Raw genomic sequence first — 27,986 nt, 5'->3', positions numbered from 1 at the left:
CTGCTTTGCCTGGGGTCGCCGGCTCTGCCTCACCTGGTGTCGTCGGCTCTGCTTTGCCTGGGGTTGCCTGCTGGTCTATATCGCCTGGGGTTGCCTGCTGTCCTGCTTCGCCTGGGGTTGCTGCCTGTCCTGCTTCGCCTAGGGTCACCGGCTCTGCCTCACCTGGTGTCGCCGGCTCTGCTTTGCCTGGGGTTGCTGGCTCTGCTTTGCCTGGTGTCGTCGGCTCTGCTTTGCCTGGTGTCGCCGGCTCTGCTTTGCCTGGGGTCGCAGGCTCTGCCTCACCTGGTGTCGCCGGCTCTGCTTTGCCTGGGGTCGCCAGCTCTGCTTCACCTGGTGTCGTCGACTCTGCTTTGCCTGGGGTCACCGGTTCTGCCTCACCTGGTGTCGTCGGCTCTGCTTTGCCTGGGGTCGCCGGCTCTGCCTCACCTGGTGTCGTCGACTCTGCTTTGCCTGGGGTTGCCAGCTCTGCCTCACCTGGTGTCACCGGCTCTGCTTTGCCTGGGGTCGCCGGTTCTGCCTCACCTGGTGTCGTCGACTCTGCTTTGCCTGGGGTTGCCAGCTCTGCCTCACCTGGTGTCGCCGGCTCTGCTTTGCCTGGGGTCGCCGGTTCTGCCTCACCTGGTGTCGTCGACTCTGCTTTGTCTGGGGTTGCCAGTTCTGCCTCACCTGGTGTCGTCGGCTCTGCTTTGCCTGGTGTCGCCGGCTCTGCTTTGCCTGGGGTTGCAGGCTCTGCCTCACCTGGTGTCGCTGGCTCTGCTTTGCCTGGGGTCTGTAATAGAAATGTTACAGAAAAATAGAATTGGCTCGACATAATGTACTGGCATTTTGCACTCCTATAACCTTGCTTGCATAACCTTGTATGCTTTGCCTAAGATAAAGTTTGTTACAAGGAACCGCAAGATGCCTACACTGTGGCTGTGAAGATAACATGATGAGCCAGACGTGTTTCTTTGTACGTACACCCAAACCACCCATCCTGTTATCTGCTTGCTTAGCTATATGCCAGGTATGCATAGTTATAAGTTGTTTTTCCTTATATGCTAATATCTGAATCATCATTGGCTAACCCTCTGCCTTGCTGACAGTTTTAAGGTATATAAGAAACTGATCTAACTCTGTATGTTGAAACACTGCTCGATGATTATCTAGCACCCTGTGTGTTGGGAGTGTTTTCAGTTTGCAAACTTAAGAAATAATGGCCTGTGTGTTTGGAACTCGCAGTCTCTCTTCCTTTTATTTAGAATTCCACGACAGGTCGCTGACTCTGCCTCACCTGGTGTCGCCGGCTCTGCTTTGCCTGGGGTCGCCGGCTCTGCCTCACCTGGTGTCGCCGGCTCTGCTTTGCCTGGGGTTGCCGGCATGCTGGGGATGCCAGTTCACCGCCCGGGGGTCTTTCAGTGCTGCTGTTGTCGCCTCCACATCCAGGAGGCATGCGGTTGCTGCCTCCGTTCTCATCATCTGGGGGGCTTTTGCTGCTGACCTGTAGCCCCTTTGTTAATTCTGTTCCTGTTGACTGATGGAATAAAAATGTGATGAAAATATTGGTTACGTTGCAATCAACCTGTACGGGCAATGAATAAAGCATGCTGGCAAATTATTTTTAAGTTACAAAAGAGTACAAATAGTGTAAAAGTTCATAATGGCCATCTCCATTACTTTTTTTTATTTTTTAATTACCTTTTCTACATTGTTAACTCCTTATGCTTGAGTGTGCTAACATAAAATATACTCCATATGTTACTACAGGGTTAATGTAAAAGCTCTTTTTTATGTACTGCATAGAGAAGTGACAAAGAACACAGCAGGCCAGCATGCTCAAACCAGTTTTTTATGTAAGTCCTGCTTGGTTTGATCAGGTGGATCATTTTCCTACTTTGCAACATAATCTAGTGTTTACTAAACACTACTGGCCAATCCTTCCCATAAAACCAATGGTTGGTCTTTACTGTAACTAAGGCTATTTCCATCAGCGAAGCAAACCAGTACTGCATTTTAAGCTTGGTTTTTCTGGGGTAATTTAAACAGAGTTGCTCTGTTTTACATTTAGTTGTAGGGTGAAAGCCTCCAATTTTATAACATAAAACGAAGTACAGAAACTAGAACAGGAACAGTACGACAGGTATACAGAAAAGTAGTGTTAATTGCAATGTAAACCACTGGTTCCAAGAAGAGGTAAAGAAATCTACAATGAAAATTCTGAGCAGGCTTTAAACACAAACAAAGGCTTAAAAAATAACTCTGGGGCAGTATTTCACTGCTTAGAATGCATGCCAATTTCTGGTGGATATAGAACACAATGGGCAAAAGACAACACTGGAGGGCCAGCTGCCAGATTGGTTTCAGTAGCTGTTTATAAGGGGATCACAGTGTCAGCAGCAACAGCGAGAAAGGACTTTTCAAGCAACTGATACCAAAGAAAAGTGAGGCACAGTATCAGAAGAGTGCCCAACATTGTCAAAGAAGCCAAAACTTGTGTGGCAGTAACTTTTAAACTAAAAACTTTTATAGTAAAAAAAGCGATATTTATGTAATGTATTCTTTTTGCCATTTATGTTTTTTTTAAATGTAATGATAGTACTAGAACCAAATAAGAGTCTGCATCCACAGCATGTAGAAAGAAATTACCCATGTCTGACAAATATTTTCCGAAAAGTATACAGCTATGGCCAAAAGTTTTGCATCACCTATAATTTAAAGATTGAGACATAATAACAAATAAAACTATATGAACATAATTTAGATATTTTATTTAACATCATGTAATAACAAAATTATATTGTCTAGATAGAAGTAAAAGTCTAGAAGTGCAGTATTTCATGTTAGATTTCAAAATGTCACATTTCAATTTTTTTCAGTTTTTCGTTACTTATATGGAAAACTACAAAGCGGTATGTAATTCAATATGTAAATATACTTCAATAGATATAACATATCAGTAGTGTGACCTGAATTCAGTACATGACAATGCCATGACATTTTAATGGTCCACATTTACCTCATCAAATCGTCATCGTTTCAATGTGACAATGAGAGATATAAGTTTTAACCTAAGAGCTCATCTCCATTTCAGATTTGACTGACAGAAGAACATGATGGAAAAAATGAGGTGAAGAAACATATTGCACTCCAGGTAATTATTTTGATATTTACCAGTAATTTACCTGTGTAATTACCAGTAATAAATGCTATACAGTGATTAATCTGATTAATTATTGTAGAATCATGTATCATGTCACAAAACAAAAACAAAAAAACACTCCATTGTATTTCTAATTATTCAAAGGTAACCCAGATGAATTGTGGAACGTAAATATAATTGACTGCTCAGTCGCCTAGGAGCATTATTATTATTATTATTATTATTTATTTCTTAGCAGACGCCCTTATCCAGGGCGACTTACAATTGTTACAAGATATCACATTATTTTTACATACAATTACCCATTTATACAGTTGGGTTTTTACTAGAGCACTCTAGGTAAAGTACCTTGCTCAAGGGCACAGCAGCGGTGTCTCCCACCTTGGATTGAAACCACGACCCTCCAGTCAAGAGTCCAGAGCCCTAACCACTACTCCACACTGCTGCCCTGACATCTGACACATATGTTACGCTCTCTGTCTCTCTGGTTCATATTTCTTCAGTTATGCATGCTGGTAAGATGCAGGGAAATATTGTTACGATTAAGCTCAATTTCTTTGGGACGTTGGAAAATACTGCTAGGTGTCAGTGTACAGTTCCAATTCTGCAGCTCATATTTTAGTGAAGAACTATTTCATATTTCAAGAAATAGTTAAAAAGAAAAATGTAAAGAAAGAAAAAATAAGGAAATGAAAGCAAAAGTACAGAACACCTAATACCCTGATTCAAAAGCCATAAACCCCTTACAAAAGTATTTTGAAAGTAAATTACAAAGTTTTCATAGTGCACAGGAAGGCCTTATCTTGAAACATACTTTACATACAACTTCCCCATACGCTGGAATGAGCTGGAATCCAAGCTACTTCTCACTGGGTATTGGTGTGGACCACAGCTTCTTGACAGTTGTGAGCTGATACTGCATCTAAATGTAAAAATGTGTCTTTCCAAAACCACTTATTGCAGAGTGCTGAAAGTTGGTATGCTTGTTGAGGGATAGTCCAAGATTAACTGGTGTTTGTAAGAAGCTGATAGGTTGTGTGGTATGGCGGCCATGCTGCATGACGTCAAAATCGCATGGTACAGACGCCATAACCACAAACTACAAAGATATTCTTCTCCCAAACCACTAGTCCGATTGAACCAAAAATTGGCACACATGACCCTAGTATGGTTGTCTTTAAGATTTGGTAAAGGGAAGCTGCTACAATAAAAAAACATGGTGGCCACATTGGATGACATCATCAACATACAAAACTGGCTAATAACTCCTTATAGAGTGAAGAGAGGGCCATGGTTACTAGGAACACATATGGTAACCCATGTATGCTCTCTATCAAAAAATGTCATTGCCTGTGACCTTTGACCTCTACTAAAGGTCAAATGTAAAACTGGCTTATAACTCCTGAGAGAGTGCAGATAGGGTCATTGTTACTATGGAAGACATACAGTATAGTAACCCATGTATGCATTCTGCACTATTTGCTAAAGTGTTTGGTACTGGTACTGGCATTCTGCACTATTTGCTAAAGTGTTTGGTATTGGTGCTGGCATTCTGCGCTGCTTGCTAAAGTGTTTGGTACTGGTACTGGTATTGGCATTCTGCACTATTTGCTAAAGTGTTTGGTACTGGTACTGTTACTGGTACTGGTACTCGAAGCTGTAAAGTTGCTGGCAACTCTAGTTTTAAATGTAATTCGTATGCGGACCGGCAACCATGCAGATCCCTTAGCACTGGGGAGAAATGCTCTCGACGGTCCTTGCCTGTCAAGACTCTAGCAACTGCATGCTGCACTAATCAGTGATGATGAATAAGCTTATTAGGCAGTCCAGCATACAACACATTACAGTAGCCAAGCCTAGAGGTTATAAAAGCATAACACAGAATCTCTGCATCCCTTTGATTTAAGAATGGCATACACAGGCAATATTTCTGAGGTGATGAAAAGCAGACTTAACCACCAAAGAGATATGCTTCTCCAGTCTAAGATCACTATCCAGGGTGACCCCCAAGCTCCTCATTAAATGAAGATATTATCTTGCAGCCAGCTGAATTAAGCATAAAAGCGTCCAAGTTGGTTAGCTGCTTTTTTTGTGATAACAACAAGTAGCTCTGTCTTGCTAGCATTGAGCTGAAGAAAGTTGGAGGTCATTCAGCCATGAATGTCCATAAGACAGGCTGCTAATGAGCCACTAGTAACACCATCCTCCCTGCCAACTCTGGATATACAGCTGAGTATCATCAGCATAGGAATGGTAGAACATCCCGTGCTGATGTATCAGCAATCCAAGTGGCAGCAAATAAATGCTAAAGAGTAGCGGACCCAGAACACAACCCTGTGGAACTCCATATGATACACAGTCTACCTCAGAATCCTGACCTACAAAACTGACATAATGTGTTCTGCCTGTCACATGTGACTAAAACCATTACATTGCTGAGTTGTCAAGGCTTATACAAGTCCTTAAACGACGAGCAGTATGTCATGGTCAACCGTGTCAAAAGCCGCCTATACCGTAGATCCAACAGGATGAGCGCTGAAGCCAACCCACAATCAGCAGGTCATGAACAACCCTGACCAGCACTGTTTCAGTGCTGTGTCCCTGCCGAAATCCAGATTGACAAGGATCTTATAGATTATTGGCCATTATGTGTTTTTAGAGCTGGATATAGACCACATGCTCAAGTAACAGAGAGAAATGGTAGATTAAAGATGTGGCGATAGTTTGATAAATCAGCCCCATCTGCTCCAGCCTTTTTCAACACAAGTCTTATGATGGCCTGTTTTAATTCCAGTGGGGCAGTGCTTGTTCTTAACGAAAAATGTAAAATCTGAGTCCGACATGGCGCAAGTTCAGTCCCACATTGACAGACTATATTGGATGGCAAAGGGTCCACAGGGCAGGTATGGCTCGCGCAGCCTCAAGTAGCCCTAAAACCTCAGCCTGAAAAACTTCCATAAAGCTAAACAGGCACTGACGGGTAATCACCAACAACTCAGACTCCGCCACAAGCTCATTGCATACTGAGGAGGAGCCAAGAACCACACTACCTCGAATTAAGAAGATTATATTCTGAAAGTCTGCAGCAAAGTCATGACAAGACGGCAACGATTGAGCAGCAGAACTAGTGCCCTTTACAGTTTATGACTCTGTAATATCTCTAATGCTATTAACTTAGTGGTATACCAGCTACATCGGATGGTCCTACATTCTAAATGAGTGGTAACTGGGGCAACTGCATCTGCAATTTTAGTTAAAGCGGTGTTATAAAATCTCTGTTACATCGTCGGGAAATGTAGTCAAACTCATAGAGGTGGCGAGACATGGAGCAAGGACTGCTAGAGTGATTTTGCTTTGGGCAAAAGGAGATAAACTTATCACGCACAAGGGAAGTCAGTCTAGGGATTATAAGTTTAGCAGATACTAAACAATGATCAGAAAAAGCTACTCCTGTTCTCAATAAAATTAAATCAAGAGTGTGTCCTCCAATATGGGTTGGAAACTGGACAGGCTGCAAAACCTAGGCTATCAATCAATGATATAAAGGAAGGTCTATGTGAATATTAAAGCCTCCAACAATTAACGTATTATTTGCTTCTAAGAGAAGCTGAGAAAGAAGGTTAGAGAAATCTATAAAAAAGGAGGATATACAGTACTGTGCAAAAGTTTTAGGCAGGTGTGAAAAAATGCTGTAAAGTAAGAATGCTTTCAAAAATAGACATGTTAATAGATTATATTTATCAATTAACTAAATGCAAAGTGAGTGAACAGAAGAAAAATCTAAATCAAATCCATATTTGGTGTGACCACCCTTTGCCTTCGTTTTCAATAACCTCAGCCCTTCTTCTGATGCATACAAGCCATGCCTCTTTATGAGTGAGAGGAACACGTGACATCATAGAGACAGAGAGAAGAGCATCAGCAGCATGGAAGGTAAATCAAGAGTACCTGCGATCGTCGAGCTTGCAAGAACTATGGAGTAGACAGGGAGAGAAATCAGCTGTCTGCATCCTGCCAGCACTGAGAAATGCCAAACTAAAACAAACTAACTGAAATAGTTTTTGGTCTTTTTTATTATTTCTTATCAAGTATCAGTAAGAAATTACATATTTGTTGGGCCAATCAATAGATTTTTATTTAAGTTAGCTTCAAACTTAAATGTGGTACAAAAAATAGGTGTTTAGTGTCTGTTGTCTGGTCTAATTTATATTGATCTAAAGTTATACTATGTTTTAAAAGAAAATTATAGTTTAAGAAAACAAAAAAGAACTGGCAATTTTGCTAAAATTGTTACTTGTTTTTCAAATCCAAACTATCACCTGTGACTCCAAACTCAAAGGTTTTGCACATGAAATTTAATGTAATAATGCACTGTACAAGAAATGAACACACAAAACAACCCTCTGGAGCTTTAATAATTGTCTTTATTTTTTTACATTGCCGTAGCCTTCTACAACCAATGGCAGGTCACGGTACAGATGATCAATGAAGCTATGCACAGTCATCTTTATTTTCCCGAATTCCCGAATTGAGTTAATCAGCTCTAGACATGTTTGATTAATTTAATACATCAGGGTTTGAATGCTGGTTAGACGTTTTAGAGTTAGTTTGCTTTTTGAAAGAATAAATTCATAAAAATGAAAATGGGCAGACCAGACCACAGCAGCATGATTTTGGGAATAGGCACAATCAACATTGCCAGATGAAAGGAGGCTGAGGACATTGTTTTCAATGAATTTTTAAGAAGTGGAATGTGGATTTTGTCATAGTGGGTGACAACTGCATGATGTGGGAAATCCGACAACTGTGACAATGTGGGAAATCCGAGAAAACCCAACAGAGCTCAACCAAGAGTGTCTAAAGTGATGCAAAATCCAGGACTTGCTTAAACTAGTAAGTGTGCTAGAAATGGAGCTGGAGGAAATGAGACAGCAACAGGAGCTTGAGGAGCTGACACACCCACAATTCATGAAAGTCTGCACCCCTAGCAGACTGAAAGCCACCAGGGAGATGGAAGAGGGTCGAATCAGTTGGGTTCAGATAGGTAGAAGCAGGGAAAAAAAGAAACTTTGTCAAACACAGCCACCAGAAATCCAAACATCCAACAAATTTGAGCCACTTCAAAATTTCGATGACCAAAACCAACATCAAGAGAACGAAAGGAACAACATCCAGGACCCTATAAACAGTGCTGGCCAGGCAGCAAAAAGAAGGGAGGTCATGATTGTTGGGGACTCCATATTGAGAAACACAGCAAGTTCAGTTCCAGGAGCCTCTGTCAAGCACATCACTGAGAACGTGGACAGGCTCCTAGAACGAACAGGAGATGACCCAGTAGTAGTCGTCCACATCGGTACAAACAATATTGGAAGAGACAGGCCAAGATCCATGCAAAACAAATTCAGAGAGCTAGGAAGGAAATTAAAAGACAAGACCAAAACTGTGGTATTTTCTGGGATACTGCCGGCACCTTGCAAAGGACCATATGGACAGCTGGAAATACAAAATCAAAATGCATGGCTGAAATCGTGGTGCACACAGGAAGGCTTCATCTTTCTTGAACATTGGAGCACATTCTACAACAAGGACTATCTATATAGATCTACTCGGAGAAAGAATCCTTGAGGAGGTCCAGAAGCATTTAAACTAGAAAGGAAGGGGGGGAGAAAACAAAAAAAGAAGGGAGACCACATCAAAACAAAGGCAACAACTCAGGAAAGAAAGCTATTAAATGTATTTATCTTAATGCTAGAAGTCTGAGAAACACAATGTTAGAACTTGAAGCTACTGCACTAACAAGTCAATACGATGTGATAGGTGTTACAGAAACTTGGTTGTCTGAGAGTGATGGAGACGAATATAATATTAGTGGGTACACACTGTATAGGAAAGACAGGCAGGACAGAAGAGGTGGAGGGGTAGCGCTATACATAAAAAATAGTCTTGAAGCCCAGGTGTTAAATCTGGACAAAGAAAACAACGCCGAATCAATATGGGTCAGAATAATGGACAAAAATTCAGGGGCATAATAATAGGAGCATGCTATAGACTGCCAAATTCAGACGCCGAGCAAAATAATCTGTTGTACAATGACATTAGAAATGTGTGTTGAAAAGGAGAAGCCATACTAATGGGGGATTTCAACTTCTCCCATATAAAATGGGAAATCCCGGTGGGGAGCACGACGGACGAAATTGAAATGGTGGAAATGACAAATGACTGCTTCCTAACGCAATTTGTCAAGGCACCGACTAGAGGGGAGGCATGCCTTGATTTAGTCTTCAAATAACGAAGACAGAATAACTAAAACAGAGGTCAGAGAGCCATTGGCAAACAGACCACAACATGGTCTCATTTGAAGTGTTTTTTAAAATCCCCAAAGTAATGACTAAAGCTAAGGTTTACAATTTTAGAAAAGCAAACTATGAAGGTCTGAAACAGAGACTAACAGAAGTAGATTGGAGTAAAATAGAGAAAACATCCACATTTTTAAAAATGTAGTACATGTAGTACATGTGAAAAAAGTTCAAGGGGGTGTAGACTTTCTATAGGCATTGTACACACATACACACACACACACACACAATGAAAGTCTCTACAGTAATGCAAGCATTCAAATTTCTTTCAGCCAAACTATATTTAAATGGCTTACCAAACGACATTCATCATTTTGCTTCAAAGAGATTTAAATACTTGACTCCTGCTCGTTTATATTCTTAATCAAAATCTCCTTATTGATCTAAAAAAAGGACATAGTTGTAAAACAAACAACGTGTCTTCATCAGGTATATCAACCCCAGCAGAATACATGAACCCCAGTTTCTTGCAACAGTTGTGATGGTGACCAAACGTGTGAGTACTGTTGTGTAAAAAAAAAAAAAGTAGCTTAAAATGAACAGTTGTTTAGGAAATGTACAACAAGAACAGCAACAAATACAAATACACTTAAGGTTTGTGTCTTTAACAAAATGCCCTGAAAACTTAATGTAATTAATGAAGGGCTGTAATGCAGCAAAAAGAGCAAGAATTAAACTGAAGCTGAAAAAAGTTGCCTTTGTGAACTCCAATAAACCAATGTTATCTTTCACCAGTCAAATCGTTGCGTCTTGCATCCCAGTAGATTTTGTTACATTGTTTACTGTCAGGAAGTGATTTAATTGCACAAGATTCTATAGTTAATATCTCTTCAGCCAGATAATCAGCCACAGTAATTTAAGAGCAACGTTACCATTATGTAAAACAGTATGTAGCGTGAGCTTTGTACTAAAGCAGGGTCAGCTGTTGAACAAAGTTTATTTCTTAAACTGACCATTTAAAAAATGTGAAAGCAGAACACACAGAAATGCGTGCGGTCAGCTGGCTTGCATTCCCTTCCCTTCCCTTCTCTCCTGCTCCGGCCATGACGTACAACGACCTTCAAATGTGATTATTTCGACCTACAGCCACAAACACGTGTGCATTAGTTTATAGTGCTTTATGGGCAAAAACGGTGTAATTAACCCTTTCCAGGAATCGGGTAACCCGGTTCTTAGAAGGACTAGAACCGACTCCGAATTCTTCTACCCAATGTCATGCTTACTTCTTACATTTCTTTAAAAATAAAATACTAGACATCAGAAATGAGATTCCACAGACCCCTTCTATTAAGGAGGACTCCAGCATGGCTACTATGGGGGCTTTTTTTATTACCTTACAGGACTGACAGAGCTAGTTCAACATATGAGCTATTACATGATGCTCTCTTGATCCTATTCTTACAAAACTATTAAAAGATGTTCTTGGTGTTATTAATACCCACATTTAAAAAATTATAAATGGTTCACCTTTGCTGTAAATTTAAAAAAGGGACTGAATGAAATTAATTGATGGTAAGAGAAAAATGAATATTAGCGTTTTAAGTTAACGCGTTGGAATAATATGTCCCTGGTGGGGATTAGTCCTTTCAGCCCTTAATGATCAGCTGCCACTGGCTAGTAGTGTAAACAGGGTATCAGTGCTGCTGCTAGTGAAGAATGCAGGTGGACAGCAGCCCTCAAGTCACAGCCTCTCAGTGCTGCTGCTAGTGAAGAACACAGGTGGAGAGCAGCCCTCAGTCACAGCCTCTCAGTGCTGCTGTTAGTGAAGAATGCAGGTAGAGCAGCCCTCAGTCACAGCCTCTCAGTGCTGCTGCTAGTGAAGAACGCAGGTGGAGAGCAGCCCTCAGTCACAGCCTCTCAGTACTGCTGCTAGTGAAGAACGCAGGTGGAGAGCAGCCCTCAGTCACAGCGTCTCAGTGCTGCTGTTAGTGAAGAACGCAGGTAGAGCAGCCCTCAGTCACAGCCTCTCAGTGCTGCTGCTTGTGAAGAATGCAGGTGGAGAGCAGCCCTCAGTCACAGCCTCTCAGTGCTGCTACAAGTGAAGAATGTAGAGAAAAATTCTGCGATCAGTCAGCTACCAGAAACCCGACAAGCTGAGATGGGCCGAACGGTCTCCTCTTCATACATTTTCGTATGTTTTTATGTTCTTATTTTCCTTCTTTACCCACATTCTGTGTGTGGGTAACAGGTTACTTATTCTACCAAGAAATCAGACAGCATTCAAATTCAATCAGACTTTAACACCATTACCTTGTTCTGAATACACAAATAGACCTGTATAGGGCTTCGGTGTATCTAAGTGACTGCTGTGAAGGGTGCAGTGGAATGTGCATTAGTCTACTCTGCGTAAGTGTCAAATTTAACCTTGGGTTTGTTTTGCACTTAAACAATTAATCCGTAAAGAAATGTTGTATTACATTTCCAAACTCGTTACCTGAAATATTAAAAGGAGCACTCTATGTGTGCTGAGCCCGACTTTATCTTCCCTTTAAATCTGATCAGATACAATATAGTCTAGTGTTAAGAAACAAGCTTACAAAGTCACAGCTTCCAAGTAGGCAGGTATGCTGAAACATAAGCAAGGACAAAGACATTTCTAAAAATAACTATTTAACGGGAACATTGTTCTTTAAAGTCCCAGCTAACCTGACACGGGAGACAGCTGGGTATGGACATTATCTGTTCATTTTTATTTATAAGGGAATGTACAATGCAATTGATTTTATTCTGGACATAAGGGACAGGGTTTTCCCATCTACCTTTACTAATGCTGGTTTTGTGTGGTAAATACATGGATTTTCATCACCTGTTCACTTCTCTGAGTTCAGTGCAATTTTCCTCTCTGAATGTGTGGGGCTCCTGCAGGTGTGTCTCAGGTTACACCATATAGACAATCATAGCCCAGTATTGATATCTGCAAATGCGGTAATCATATGGCAATAAAGAAAATGCCATGGTAGTGTGTATGTAAAGCTCCCCACTGTTCCCTGTTTCATGCACAATTACATCAAACAGGTGCATTTCCTTTCATGTATAGCCTGTGTATTACTTTATTTAATGTAATTGTGTTATGAATTACATTAATATGAAAACACACCATTGGTTTGTATTTTCTTTTCAAGTGTGCCTTGAAGACAAGTCTGACACACACTAGTCTATATTTAAACCATTGCTGTAGTTTTAATTCAATTATATATATATATATTTTATTTTTTTTTATTACAAATTGAGCCCTTTAAAATAAAGAAAATAAACTGTTGCTGACTGACAGGGATGACCCTGTTGCTAGTTAATTTGCGCTGCTGCTTGGTAAACGGAAGGCTTGCTGGGGCGGAGCTGATCAGGAGGTCCTGATTGGCTGGGCGGCGTGCCCAGGGAGCCTACGTCTGTTTAAGAACACAACAGTGGCAGAGTTCCGAGGCGACTGCAATGCCATGGCTGCACAGACGGGCGCAGAGCGAAAGCTTGCTTTGTGTACATAGAGGAGGAGAGCGTCAACTCCAGAGAAAAACATTACTACACAAAACCCTTTCACTCGCAGATGGGCCCATGAAGGCGTTGCTCAGCTAGGGCCGTCGGAAGAAGCCAGAGTCACCGAGACTCCGGCAGCAACATAGCTAGGTCAGTAGGGGATTTGGACAAGTATAGAGAGGGTTTTGTAGAGTAGATTCCTGGAGCGGGATGTCTCTTTCAATGAGGCTAGCGCTCGCCTTGTGTGGCAAACTCTTATTTTTAGATTTGTTAAATCCGGCGTTAGGATTACCAGTGTTAGTACCCTAGCGTCGGCACCTGTGTCGTGTTAAATCTGCGCACTTGTGCGGCGTGTCAACACCTACTGCTCTGTGTCTGACTCATTATTCAGTGACGACCCACGCAGGTAACACCCCTGTTGCACTGGCCATTTTCGGGTGCAACGAATAACTTAATGCGAGACCCTACAGGTTTAACCAAGGCAGCATTGACTTGTTTAATACACCAAAACATAGCTGACTGTAGGCTATAAAAATGTGGAAATGTAATAAAGTAAATAGACATCAAAGTTTGAAAAGAAAAAAAAATGTATTCTGGATCTTTACACAGCACTGGCAAAATACAGGTGGGATGAATACTTTGTGGTACAGCCCTTGGCCTTAAGCAATGAGATCTATGGGACTGCAGCCCATACCTGGCACAGAAACTGCATTTGGGCGTCCTAGGAAGTGGGTTTACTGGGTTGAGGATAGCCTAAACGAGCACAATGGGGTTCATGTCCAGTGACTAGCCAAGCCCTGGCAGAGTTGTGATGCCCTGACTCTCTCCCATCTTTGCTTTGCACAGGGGGTGTCAACTGGAACACCATCTTCCATAAGAATACTATAACTTCTGCCCGATACATCAACATTCTCCAAGAGGGACTTCTGCCAGTCTAAGTTAATTGTCATCTCTAAAGAGGGCAGTATTTTTATGGAAGATGGTGCCGCAGCTCACTCTGCCTGCCAAAACAGAGATTGGTTAGAATACAATAACTGCATCTGTTTAGCTTTCTAAAGGGAACTGGACATTGTATTTCATTGTATTTTGGCAACAAAAGTGTTTAAATCCATGCATGACATTTCAGTTTAGAAACATTCAATTAAAAACACTTTTGAAAAAAAAAGAAAAGAGAATGATAAAATGTATTTTAAACAAGACTTACACAATAGCTGCTGAGGGATATTTTACCTACACATTTCCAAATTTTCATTCAGTTATAAAACTAAAAACAACAAGCTGGGAAATGACATGGAAAACATCAGGCGAAGTTTTTTTGGTGATCTAGCGAAATGGTGAATACTCATGCGATTACTTTACAAGTTTCACTTTGTCTTTCAAAACTCTAAACTTAGGATTGCTGCTAATTTTCTTGTTGAATAGTGAAAGTAGTTTTTCTTCAGACTTGTGGTTGTCTTCTCCATTCACAGAGTAATACTCAGCCAGGACCTACAAAACAAAAGGAATGCATTAAAATTAATAATTTTTTTGTCTGGCTTAATTTGTCACCAAAGTTCAATATGCATTTGGTAGCACATACTTTTACAGGTACTGCATTGTGGTAGTGTCCTGGTGTACTTGCCTCAGACGGCCGAGGAGAACACACAAGAGACTGAGGTAGGGAGATTGACGTTGTTACATCGACACAGGCGCACTGGACTTATTTATTAAACACGAACAAAAAGTAAACAATAATATCATGTGACGCTACCAGCAATGGCAGCACCCAGAGGTCGGTACATGACTGTACAAACACTAAAACACAATACAACAAACTAAATCAAAAGTGTCGTGAAAACGGCAGGCCTTGCAGCAGCACCGATCACAGTGATAGCTATGTTTTTATACTGAAGCTCCGCTGAGACACGCCCACCTGCCTGCTGGAACAGCTGATTGCTTTCAGCTGCTGTTCGACACAGACAGGTAGCGGTCCCAAACGGAGCGTCTCAGTTAAATAATTCAATTAATCTATTTACACAAATCCATATATTTACAACAATGAATCTCGAATATACAAATCTACACGATTCCCCGTGTGCAGGGCTTCCGCCCTGTCACATGCACTCAACTGATTTAATACAGAAAGAAGGATGGTTCAGAGGTGTTAATACAACCGTAATAGGGGTTTACCATGGGACAGTATGTCAAAAGCGCTTATTTTACTATAGGGTGTAAGGCATTGTAAATTTATCTGTTCTGTTTTTGACATTACAATTGATTTTATTTTTCTGTACTCTATGACCCAAACCAGAACACGGTACTGTAGGTTGAATTACACTGCAAAGTGGCTATGTGTGCTGCTTTTGAAAAATTAAAACAATTACAAAACAGTCTATTACTGCACATCCAAGATAAAACACATACCTCAATCAAACTTTTCAAGCAACGTGCAATTGCTCATGCTCCACAAGTTTCTTTTAAATCAAATACGTATAAGAGCTACACATAGTACATATACATATTACAACAAAGCACTATTTCAGCACAGGTCTGAGAGCAAGGTATTCCTCCTTTCACCAACTTTTGAGAGTCTATGCATTGTGCTGATATCCTGCATGGGCAAATGCTACAATACCAAGTATGTTAGTAACATACATTAAAAATAGTTCAGAGGTGTAACACTTACAAACATGTAACACCTGCTAATTTTAAGATAATCCTACCTTCTTTCTGAGTTTTTTTATTGAAATTTCATTTTCTGGGGACTGTTTCAAGACAGCTTGTATGGTTTCTTTCCAACTGAATTTACCTGTAAAAGCATAATGAAAGTTAGATTAAATACTGCAGCCCTAAAACTCATAAACTTGCTCTATCACAGACCCCAATTTGAATGCATTTAGTAATGTGTACAAACTGATCAATAAAACAACATCCAGGGAGAATTGGAGTTCTCGCTGGTCCCCCACAATCATGTTTAATTTACACTATAATAGGATTCGAGAATGTTTTTTACATCCTTCCACAGATCAGCAATCTCCTTTTCAATTGTTTTTATACACTGGGGACTTGCCTCTATGTCTGTTCTTTCTCCAAGAAAATAAATGTTGGCACATTAGAATACCAAAATAGTGATTACAGTGCCATCTTGAGGCTAAAACAAGTAAAACAACCAAGTAGAAATATTTTTTAAAAACTTAGATTTCTATATGCTTAACAAAAATGATAACAGTCGCTAAACGGTAGTTTGCTTGTTTAAGCACAATTAATTAATTAACTTTGTATGCCTCAACATACTGTATATAAGATACCTTTGTGTTCGCTGTCACATTCTACTTCTTCGGCAATTTCCACCTTCATATGTTTTGATTTTGGATTATCTGAGACATACAAAAAGAACACGATTAAGACATTTTAAAAGCAATTAACAGATTGATTGTGCTTGAAATAAAATGAAAAACACCCACATCCCATGTAATATCAAATAAGCAGCCAATTCCACTCTTTAAATCCAAAAATTACCACCTAAACACACACGTCAACTATTCTACCTTCATATGTGATCTAATTTTCCTCCACTTATTCCAATCTCTCTATATCTATCTATCTAAAGCTAAATCTCTACTTTAATTCATATCTTTCAATAGAACAATTAGAAATTACAGACATCACTTTTTTGTGATTTTTCTCAATTTTGTTTTTATCTGCCCAAATATTCCCCCTCAAATCGGCAGCAGAAAATAGGTTATTACAATTACAATACAACCCCGGTACAGTACTGTAGTAAAAACAACAGGTTGCTAGTGAGTGCATTATTCTGCATGAGAACGGGTCACACAGCGACAGTTTTTTCATGGAGCTGTTCAGCGTTTGTAAAATCCGATTATGGGAATCAAGCTATGTATTTTTTTTACCTTCAGAACTTTCATGTTTGCGCTTCTTGCACTTCTTGCTGCTCGTCATGGTTTCGTGCCGATCGTCGTTTCCGTTTTCTCTCATGACCTCATCGGAAGCCACTTTCTTTTTGTTTTTCTTTCCCTTTCTTTCGCCGTTTTCAGCATCCCCCTCCGTGGCTCCATTTTCAGCTTTGTGTTTTTTGGTCTTACTATTTTCTCCATCCTCCTCTTGGCTTTCCAGTTTCAATTGCTTTTTCTCTTTCTTGCTCTTCTTTTGTCTTTCCTCTTTGCGCTCTCGCTTGTTCTTTTTTTTTTCTTTTGCAGAGGTTTCATCTTCTGTCACTGGAGTGTCCGCCTTACTGTGATCTTCTTCCGGCTGCCCCCCTGTGCTAGGCTGCAGTTCGGACTGGCTTGGGGCCTGTACACAAAAAGCAAAACAAAAAACATTGATTACAAATACCATATTAAAAACATCCTATTCTTGTATACTGCACAATCACAATATGCCTAGACCAAGGCTCCAAGTTACCGTATATTTGGTAGCACTTTGCTACCCAAAACTCTTAATTTGCTACTAGTTTATGCAGTAGCATTTTTCTGATCCCTTATGCTGCAGTTTATATGTCCGACCCTGAGTGAACACCATAATTACCGGTATTAGTTTTTTAAACACGTACATTATCTTTCATAAAGTGGGAAACCATTGCTAATAAAGCTTCCCAATTTGTACATGACTGAGGTTTGTACCGCCCCATGTAGATACACGAGGCCCACAATGTAAATCACATTGGACAGTGGAGTACAAATACGGTCACGAATCACAACGTGGATACAATTTCAAGATATGATTTATTTTATAGACCAAAAGTAAAATTAAATAACTGTAAAAACAGCTAGTGATTTTTTAAGACAATAGGCAATGACCTAACAGGATATTAAGTGTATTCAGTGTCTATAAAATGCTAATTTAATCTGTCATGGAGAACGTCAGCTCCGGTTTTGTAATAAAGTTAACTCTGGTTTCACCCACGCTAAAAATGAACACATAACTGGTAGATTACTTTATCAAAATTCTGACCAAAAAAAAACAGGCACAAATAGCTATAATGTTACCATGATCCAAGTAACGGCTTCCTTGCTTCGAGTTTCTGTGAGAGTTTATAAATTAATCGACCTTCTGTATCGTAATTTATGATGTCACATTATTCTATATATGTATTGCACCGTCAAACTGTAATTTACACACATAGCTGACTAATGTCACTGTTTAATAAAACAAACCCAGCGTGTTTTTTTTTTTTTTTTTTAAATCTTGGTTGATATCCCTTATTCTGTTATTACCACTTAGTTAATTTCTACAAAATTGTACAGCATTTAAAAATGCAGTGAAAAGGCATGGTGGGAGCATACATATTTATGAACAAACCAGTGTAACACGTTGCATTAATCTTTTCAATATAGCGGTACCACGCTGGAATTAGCTTTCCTTTTCAAAACAGCTTGGTTGTGGTTGTAACGTTATAATTTATAAGGTCATACATGCAGGACTATACGACAATGTGGCACACGTTACTTTTTTTAAATCACTTTATAGGTGTATGTGATTTGTTAGTTACCGAAATCTCAGTCGACAAATGAAGACTTGAGGATAATTTCGTACCACTTACTTTGCACCGATGAAACATAACCTGGTTAACCGTACTGATGGCATATCAAATGCTTAGATGACAGACATTGTTGCATTCTTGTCTAACTTAAGAATAAAACAAAATACATTTCAACAGGGAATTGCATTAGTTCCATTACTTAGTTGAGCACAAGGTGGTTTCAATAAATACTTTCTACTATGAGCTACTATGTGCTAGTTTGGGATATTTGGTACATTTAAAACAGTAGGTAGGTGTTTATTTTTATATATAATTATTATTAGTCGAATAAACCGCTACTGAATAAGACCACTTTGCTACCTACTTTCCGGGCAGGTAGCAAATTGTCACTTCTGCCTTAAAAAGTTAATTTCTAGCCCGGCTAGACTGTAAATAATCACAGCAAAAACGACAATTGGGACAAAGTTTATATGTCTTACTTCAATAAAGTTTTAAAATATATTGCAAGCTACTTATTTTCATTTAACATTTAATTTCCAATGTCAATTAGTCAATGTCTAATTTCCTCAATACATTGCTTTGCATTTTTATTCAAGTTAAAAAATACTGTAAATAATACACTGCACATTAAACCCTGTGACTAACAAATTAGAAAACACTGATATTTCTGTATTATGTCTTAGTGGCGTGTTGTTACTTACATTACTGGTTGCTGCAGAAAAGATTTCCCACACCTGGTCATGCAAAGCTGTATTGAAGATCTTTAGACTATTCTTCATCCAGTTCTTCAAAACAGAACAAGATTAAATTCAGACAGCACCAATACAGAAGCCTGTGGTAAAACACTTTACAATGTATTGAAGATGTATTACTTACATATTACCTACCATGGAGTATATGTTTGTTATAAATTCAATGACTATTATACCCAAACATAGCCCTACCAACATATGGCTACTTATTAAAACAATTCAAATAATTAAATCAAATTTACCTGAAACCTGGCTTTTTTCCTTGGCACATTGTCATACGAACTGACTTCCTTCAGTATGCCACGCACTTTTGGGGTGATATCTGGTTTATTCATTGCTTCGTGGATTCTCTGTAATAATAAACAGAATAGAGAAACTGCTCTCCATCTTATTACAGACCAAGCCAAGCACTGTGAACCAACATCAGTGTGGTAAAGTGGCATCGCAGTCAAGCCTGGCCAGCAATGGCAGAAAGCGGATGCGAGGCGAAAGACTGCAGTTCAGCGCTTCTAAACAAACAAATCCAAATCACATCAAAACAGCACCCAAGCAACGCTATCCCGAAGCAAAGACAGGGGGCACTTATTGCTGCTCCCAGTCTTCTCAAACAAAAGAACCTGGCTCTTCTTTTACAGCAAGTGGCCATGGGTTAATTGACAAGTAATACATCAATTAACACCTGGCCACATTCCACACGTTTTCTAATTAGGGGCTGGGATTCTAACCTCAGCCCTGCCATATCTGTGTCATACAACATTTTATATTTATGTATACTGTACATGTATTGTTGTTATTGGGCAGCAGTGTGGAGTAGTGGTTAGGGCTCTGGACTCTTGACCGGCAGGTTGGGGGTTCAATCCCCAGTGGGGGACACTGCTGCTGTACCCTTGAGCAAGGTACTTTACCTAGATTGCTCCAGTAAAAACCCAACTGTATAAATGGGGAATTGTATGTAAAAATATTGTGTTATCTGTATAATGTGATATCTTGTAACAATTGTAAGTCGCCCTGGATAAGGGCGTCTGCTAAGAAATAAATAATAATAATAATAATAATAATAATAAGTGGGTTGGTCCCATTGCAGGAACACTGCTTGTCCCGTCTCACCTGGGTCTGAGTGCTGGGGAAAGTGCGTCTGAATTACAGCAGGCATATGACGGAGAAAAATATAAAAATATATATTATTACCTGAATCCACTGTTGCTGTTTCACATCACCTTTATTAGACTTGGCTGCATAGCCCTTTCCACCATACTTCTGATCTTCACTGATGCACTTTAGATGGTTTTTGTAATCATCCCCCCTGCAAAAGAAAAAAAAAAACATTATTTATTTATTTTCTTAGCCGACGCCCTTATCCAGGGCGACTTACAATTGTTACAAGATATCACATTATTTTTACATACAATTACCCATTTATACAGTTGGGTTTTTACTGGAGCAATCTAGATAAAGTACCTTGCTCAAGGGTACAGCAGCAGTGTCCCCTACCAGGGATTGAACCCACGACCCACAGGTCAAGAGTCCAGAGCCCTAACCACTACTCCACACTGCTGCCCAGCTAATAACAGGTATTCAGGTAACCCGACAGTTTGGAAATAAAAACAAACAATTGCATTGGTTACTGCACAAGTCGGGAATTCTCTCGGTACTGAACAAAAGACTGAAAGTGTGCGCATGAGAAACAATAACAGGTAAAGTAGAAATTATTTTTTTTTTTTAGATTATAAGATTTGGCTCAGAGCATATTCAGGAGAATTAACAACCAATAATCCCCATGAGATGCCCTAGACCTTGATTAATATATATAGTTAACAGTTCTCTCAGTTTACCTCCATGTATGTTAGAAAAACAACATATGATATAACTTACATTACATAAGAACATAAGAAAGCCTATAAACGAGAGGAGGCCATTCAGCCCATCTTGCTCGTTTGGTTGTTAGTAGCTTATTGATCTTATTGATCCCATCATCAAGCAGCTTCTTGAAGGATCCCAGGGTGTCAGCTTCAACAACATTACTGGGGAGTTGGTTCCAGACCCTCACAATACTCTGTGTAAAAAAGTGCCTCCTATTTTCTGTTCTGAATGCCCCTTTATCTAATCTCCATTTGTGACAGCTGGTCCTTGTTTCTTTTTTCAGGTCAAAGAAGTCCCCTGGGTCGACATTGTCTATACCTTTTAGGATTTTGAATGTTGCTAAAAAGGTATTTTATGAAGTATTGTTTGGATTTTTTTTATATATTTTTTTTTACTATTAGTATAATTTGGTTTGTAAGGAACCAAGTAGACACACATTATCAATTAATCAATATTTATTTGATATAGCGCCCTTCACAATAAATTGTTGCAAGGCGCTTCACAGGTACAACATAAAAGTAATTATTGATACTATACAAGCAATAGCAAACATTAAAACATTTCATACAAAAATCAATTAAAATGCAGTACAATACAGGGTAAAAACATTACTTAATATTAAGATATGAACGATAGAATATAGAAGTGTGTCTTCAGTCGTGTTTTAAGAACTGCAACAGTTGGTGCCTCCCTTACAGAAACAGGCAGCAGATTCCATAATTTGGGGGCGCGAAAACCAAATGCTCTACCACCTGAGTTTGTTTATTTAGCAGACACCTTTATCCAAGGCAACTTACAGAGACTCGGGTGTGTGAACTATGCATCAGCTGCAGAGTCACTTACAACTACGTCTCACCTGAAAGACGGAGCACAAGGAGGGTTAAGTGACTTGCTCAGGGTCAAACAATGAGTCAGTGGCTGAGGTGGGATTTGAACCGGGGACCTCCTGGTTACAAGACCTTTTCTTTAACCACTGGACCACACAGCCTCCTGTGTGGTCCAGAGTTCTTTTTTGATCCTCAGGGACAGTAAGAATGCTGCGTCCTGGGATCGCAGTGGTCGTCTAGGTATATATGGGATTCAAATATCATTTAAACCGTTTAATGCTTTATAAGTAATAAGCATGACCTTAAAATTGACTCTAAACCTTACAGGAAGCAAGTGTAGGGCTGCCAATACCAGTGTAATGTGGTCATGTCTTCTACTTCTTCAAACCCTGGCAGCAGCGTTTTGCACAAGCTGCAGTCGGGTTAATCTGGGAATACCAGAAAACAGAGCATTGCAATAATCTAGTCTGGATGTTATGAAAGCATTGATCAGTCTCTCTGCATCTTCCATGGAAAGAAGGCATCTTAGTTTAGAGATATTTCTTAAATGAAAAAAAAGACACTACTTTTTTTTCTAATATGTGGTTCAAATGAGAAATCTGGGTCAAAAATGACACCCAGATTTCTCATTTCAGACTTCAATTTAAATGGGAAGCTGTCAACTGCAACAACATCTGAATTTGTATTTTTTAAATGATGTTTTGATCCCACTAGCATTATCTCTGTTTTATCAGAATTTAACAATAAATAGTTTTTTGACATCCATTGCTTAATGTTGGCCGGACAGATAGTAAGGATATTTGCGACTGGGGTGTCACCTGGTTTAACGGATAAATGTAATTGGGTATCATCTGCTTTCATGTCTACGGATAACATCACACAAAGGCAGCACTTAGAGGGAGAAAAAAATTGGCCAAAGAACAGAACCTTGTCAGACGCAACATTTAACTTCTGATAATGCAGAGGAATCTTCATCAATTCTAACATATTGAAACCTATTTGAAAGACACTACCCGACAAGATTCTCAAGACGTCCAATCAGAATTAAATGGTCAATGGTATCAAAAGTGGTGCTTAAATCCAAAAGAGTAAGAACAGAGGGTGAACCCTTGTTGGAAGACATTAGCACATCGTTTAGCAGTTTCAGTACAATGGCCAGGGCAGAAACCAGACTGACATTTTTCATATAGATTACTTCCTGCAAGGAATGTGTTCAGTTGTTTAGCCACTGCTCTCTCTAGAACGCTGGACAAAAAGGGGAGGTTTGAGATAGGCCTAGAATTATTAAGAACATTAGGACCTAGAGTTGATTTTTTAAGTAATGGTTTTATTACAGCGACCTTAAAGGAGTTGAAAACACCACCAGATGACAGGGAACCATTTATAATACTTAACCATTTATAATACTTAAGACCGTGCTAACTATTTTAGAAAATACTTCTTTACACAGTTTACTGGGAACAGGGTATAAAGCACATGTAGTTTATTTTGTCCCATCAACTAAGTCAGTCAGATCAAGCTGGTTAATAGAAGCAAAGAATGCAAGGATTTGATCTCCTTTAGTCTTATCAGTATTGCAGAATGTCTCATCAAGGTTGAGTGTGCTATCTGATACCTGATTTCTTATATCAATAATTGTATTATTAAAGTGATCCATGAAGTGATCCATGAAGCCTGCTGGTAATTGGGTATTCACGGAGGACTTCTGTTTGCTGGTTAGGTTAGCACTCGTTTCAAAAGAGCAAGAGAGGATTGTTTTTTTTTATTTTTTTTATCATAGTTGAGGAGTATGAAGATCTAGCTGAAGACAGAGCAGCCTTATATTTAATCAGACCATCTTTCCAGGCGAGAAAAAAGACCTGTAATTTGTTATTTTTCCATTTATGTTCCAGCTTACGACATGCACGTTTCAGCTTCCGAGTTGTGTCACTAAACCAGACGGATGATCTTTTGAAGGCTACTTTTTATGTTTTAAGGGGTGCTACAATATCCAAGATACTACTTAGGGTGGAGCTGTAGCTGTCCACCAGTGTATTAACTGATCCTGAATTAATAGGTGCTGAAGTAGATAAAGCTTCAAATAATGTTTTAGTTGTGGAGCAATTAAGGGACCGAGTTTTAATACAATACTCAAGGGGTTTTATTGGGCTAGGTATTATTAGTTCAAAAATAACAGCAGAATGGTCTGAGATTGCATGATCATTGATAGACACATTCTGGATGTCAAGACCACAGGTGATAATTAGATCAAGAGTATGACCGTGAATGTGAGTTGGGCCTGATACATGTTGAACAAAACCAACAGGCTCAAGGGAATCTCCATCCACGTCATCATGTACATTGAAGTCAACCAGAACCACAATTCTATCATGCTTGACAGCGAGCATCGACAAGAGTTCGCCAAACTCAGACAAGAACAGGGAGTTGAGTCTAGGTGGCCGATAAACAGCTACAATATAAATTGGAGTAAGACAACTAACCACAAAAGATAAAACTTCAAATGACAAGTATCCGTATACATCTTTATGAATATGGTTAAACTAATTTCCAAAAACTGCAGCAAGACCACCACCCTGACCTGTAGGGCGTGCTTTCTGATTAAATGAGAAACCAGTTGGACAAGCCTCTACTAGTGGTATATAATCATCTTGTTTTAGCCAAAACTCAACTAACATTAAGATATCCAATTTTGTTTCCAAGATAAAATCATTAATTAACTTGTTACCAAGAGATCTTGTGTTAAACAATGCTAACTTGAGAGAGGTTAGTGCAGGGCTACTGGAATTGCCCCTTGTTGAGGTTTTAACTTTGATTAGATTTGCAGTATAAGACACCCAGGAGGAAGCCGGTAGTTTTTGAGATAGACAGATGCTATCTCAATATCAGGCTTAACTGGTGATTTCAGTGGTACTCAAACTCTAGGCAATATAATAATTCATGCATTAGTTCTCTATATTTTGTATTATGGTTAGTGTCTTCTGCAGTGCACTCTAGCTTCTTATACGTTTTACCTTAGAATATTAATGTTTAGAAGGTATGGATAATTTGGTTACCAATTCTGATAGAGTTTTACTTTCTTGATTTTAAAATGTTCCATATTTAAAAGTATCTGAATTCTGAGCTTATGAAAATAGCAACAATAAAGTTACGTTTCGGTACGTAACCAGTAACGGTACGGCTCTATTTGAAAAAAGAGATATATAGAGATATATATATATATATATATATATATATATATATATATATATATATATATATATATACACACATATACATACACACACAGTACTGTGCAAACGTTTTAGGCAGGTGTGAAAAAATGCTGTAAAGTAAGAATGCTTTCAAAAATAGACATGTTAATAGATTATATTTATGAATTAACTAAATGCAAAGTGAGTGAACAGAAGAAAAATTTAAATCAAATCCATATTTGGTGTGACCATCCTTCAAAACAGCATCAATTCTTCTAGGTACACTTGCACAAAGTCAGGGATTTTGTAGGCATATAGTCAGGTGTATGATTAAACAGTTATACTAAACAGGTGCTAATGATCATCAATTCAATATGTAGGGTGAAACACAATCATTAACTTAAACAGAAACAGCTGTGTAAGAGGAATAAAACTGGGTGAGGAACAGCCAAACTCAGCTAACAAGGTGAGGTTGCTGAAGACAGTTTACTGTCAAAAGTCATACACCATGGCAAGACTGAGCACAGCAACAAGACACAAGGTAGTTATACTGCATCAGCAAGGTCTCTCCCAGGCAGAAATTTCAAGGCAGACAGGGGTTTCCAGATGTGCTGTCCAAGTTCTTTTGAAGAAGCACAAAGAAACGGGCAACGTTGAGGACCGTAGACGCAGTGGTCGGCCAATGAAACTTACTGCAGCAGATGAAAGACACATCATGCTTACTTCCCTTCGCAATCGGAAGATGTCCAGCAGTGCCATCAGCTCAGAATTGGTAGAAAACAGTGGGATCCTGGTACACGCATCTACTGTCCGGAAAAGTCTGGTCAGAAGTGGCCTTCATGGAAGACTTGCGGCCAAAAAGCCATACCTCCGACGTGGAAACAAGGCCAAGGGACTCAACTATGCATGAAAACACAGGAACTGGGGTGCAGAAAAATGGCAGCAGGTGCTCTGGACTGATGAGTCAAAATTTGAAATATTTGGCTGTAGCAGAAGGCAGTTTGTTCGCCGAAGGGCTGGAGAGCGGTACACGAATGAGTGTCTGCAGGCAACAGTGAAGCATGGTGGAGGTTCCTTGCAAGTTTGGGGCTGCATTTCTGCAAATGGAGTTGGGGATTTGGTCAGAATTAATGGTCTCCTCAATGCTGAGAAGTACAGGCAGATACTTATCCATCATGCAATACCATCAGGGAGGCATCTGATTGGCCCCAAATTTATTCTGCAGCATGACAACGACCCCAAACATACAGCGAAAGTCATTAAGAACTATCTTCAGCATAAAGAAGAACAAGGAGTCCTAGAAGTGATGGTTTGGCCCCCACAGAGCCCTGATCTCAACATCATCGAGTCTGTCTGGGATTACATGAAGAGAGAGAAGCAACTGAGGCTGCCTAAATCCACAGAAGAACTGTGGTTAGTTCTCCAAGATGTTTTGGCCAACCTACCTGCAGAGTTCCATCAAAAACTGTGTGCAAGTGTACCTAGAAGAACTGATGCTGTTTTGAAGGCAAAGGGTGGTCACACCAAATATTGATTTGATGTAGATTTTTCTTCTGTTCACTCACTTTGCATTTTGTTAATTGATAAATATAAACTATTAACATGTCTATTTTTGAAAGCATTCTTACTTTACAGCATTTTTTCACACCTGCCTAAAACTTTTGCACAGTACTGTATATTATAAAGGAATAAAATCATCTGAAAGCTTTGAAAACTAGTATACTTACCAGAAGTCTTTGCCACAGTCAATACAAGACAAGCACTGGCAATTCCTACAACTGTTTAGATGTTTTTCTACTTGGTTTTTCTTTATAGATTCTCCACACGCATTACAAGTGAAGAAAACCATTCTGAACAACGTCTTACAGCAAGCAAGCGCAAGAGATGTAAAGTTACAGTACTTAGATCCTCCCAGCCACCTTCCCTGCAAAAAAAAAGTGACATAGGCCTATCAGCATCTCACTCTTTGCACGCAGCACCCCTGCAGGAGCAAAGGGAAATAAGGTAAAAACGACACAATAATGGTCCATATACCTACATATACACAATTAAATACCATTAAAATACTACAGTTACTGAAGTGTACTCCATTAAATTGTATTATAATAACTATGCTGTGATTTCAAAGACAAACATTACAAAGCGAGCAAAAAAAAAATGCACGAATTAAAAATTACTAAATCCTGTAGTCTACAGAAACGCATGTGTATGTTTGGTCTCTTAGTTGAGCAAATACTGGTTTAGTAACAACAACATGAAGAATTGCTTTACAATATCTGACAAACGTTAGACAACATCATGTCCAATAAAACACTTGAATACTTACGACTGAAATTATTTTCTTGCATGTGGTACCAGAGAAGCATGAATTCAAAACCACACGTGCCTTGCCGGAAGTGTACCACTATTTACATTCCGCCGCGATACAGCGATGATGATCATTGAGTGTTCCGACTCGACACCATCGGCAGTTTTCTCGATTTCTCTGACTTTCTAAATTACAAGTAAGAGGAAACACACGAATTCATTTGTGTAAATGACAAGACAATATATTCCTTTGTGAGTACACAAGTAATGTGCCCCGTGCTCAGCTCGGTTGTGTTACATAACCCAGATAAAAAGAATGTGAGAGCCTTGTCCATCAATACATACTATGACGACAACAGGGACATTAGTTTGATTAGCTTTGTGGACAGTGACATTGCTAGGTAGGTGATCGTAGGGATGAGATAGAAAAACACAGCTACGGGACCACAACACGAGAAGCACAGAAATATAGGATTTCCATATTTATTTATTTATTTATTTAAATAATTCTTAAGAGCGCATTCCACCTTTTCATTTAGATGATTAGCGCCCTCTGTAGTCATTAGACTCTTTTTTCCCAGTTAATCATGTGTTTCCCTAATAT

General features: G+C 39.4%; 1 protein-coding gene across 2 annotated transcripts; it reads right to left on the bottom strand.

Annotated features, from left to right (window-relative positions):
- Positions 1–13,535: 13,535 nt before the first annotated feature.
- Positions 13,536–27,571, bottom strand: lyar (Ly1 antibody reactive homolog (mouse)). 2 transcript variants are annotated; one of them, XM_059005503.1, is made up of 9 exons: positions 27,402–27,571; positions 26,803–27,056; positions 20,386–20,500; positions 19,440–19,547; positions 19,147–19,230; positions 16,857–17,256; positions 16,254–16,322; positions 15,669–15,754; positions 13,536–14,454 (listed from the first exon to the last, which is right to left on the bottom strand). In XM_059005503.1, the coding sequence occupies exons 2-9, from the start codon at positions 26,922–26,924 to the stop codon at positions 14,317–14,319; spliced, it is 1,122 nt and encodes a 373-aa protein (XP_058861486.1). In that variant the 5' UTR covers positions 26,925–27,056; positions 27,402–27,571; the 3' UTR covers positions 13,536–14,316. The 2 variants fall into 2 exon arrangements, with proteins under 2 accessions (XP_058861486.1, XP_058861476.1); XM_059005493.1 differs by having other exon boundaries at positions 26,803–26,999.
- Positions 27,572–27,986: the final 415 nt, after the last annotated feature.

The sequence above is a fragment of the Acipenser ruthenus genome, chromosome 2, assembly GCF_902713425.1.
Source record: "Acipenser ruthenus chromosome 2, fAciRut3.2 maternal haplotype, whole genome shotgun sequence".
NCBI classification, from domain to species: domain Eukaryota; kingdom Metazoa; phylum Chordata; class Actinopteri; order Acipenseriformes; family Acipenseridae; genus Acipenser; species Acipenser ruthenus.
The sequence above is the reverse complement of the archived record's forward strand: the minus strand, read 5'-3'. Positions and strand labels throughout refer to the sequence as shown.

What these genes read in the sequence shown, in the direction of transcription:
- lyar (XM_059005503.1), bottom strand. Translation starts at nt 26,924, where the DNA reads ATGGTTTTCTTCACTTGTAATGCGTGTGGAGAATCTATAAAGAAAAAC. An exon ending in GGAAAAAAGCCAGGTTTCAG is followed by an intron (nt 19,231 to 19,439) that starts GTAAATTTGATT and finishes TCTGTTTTGAAG; the next exon opens with AACTGGATGAAGAATAGTCT. An exon ending in TAAAAAAACTCAGAAAGAAG is followed by an intron (nt 14,455 to 15,668) that starts GTAGGATTATCT and finishes TTTGTTTTGTAG; the next exon opens with GTCCTGGCTGAGTATTACTC.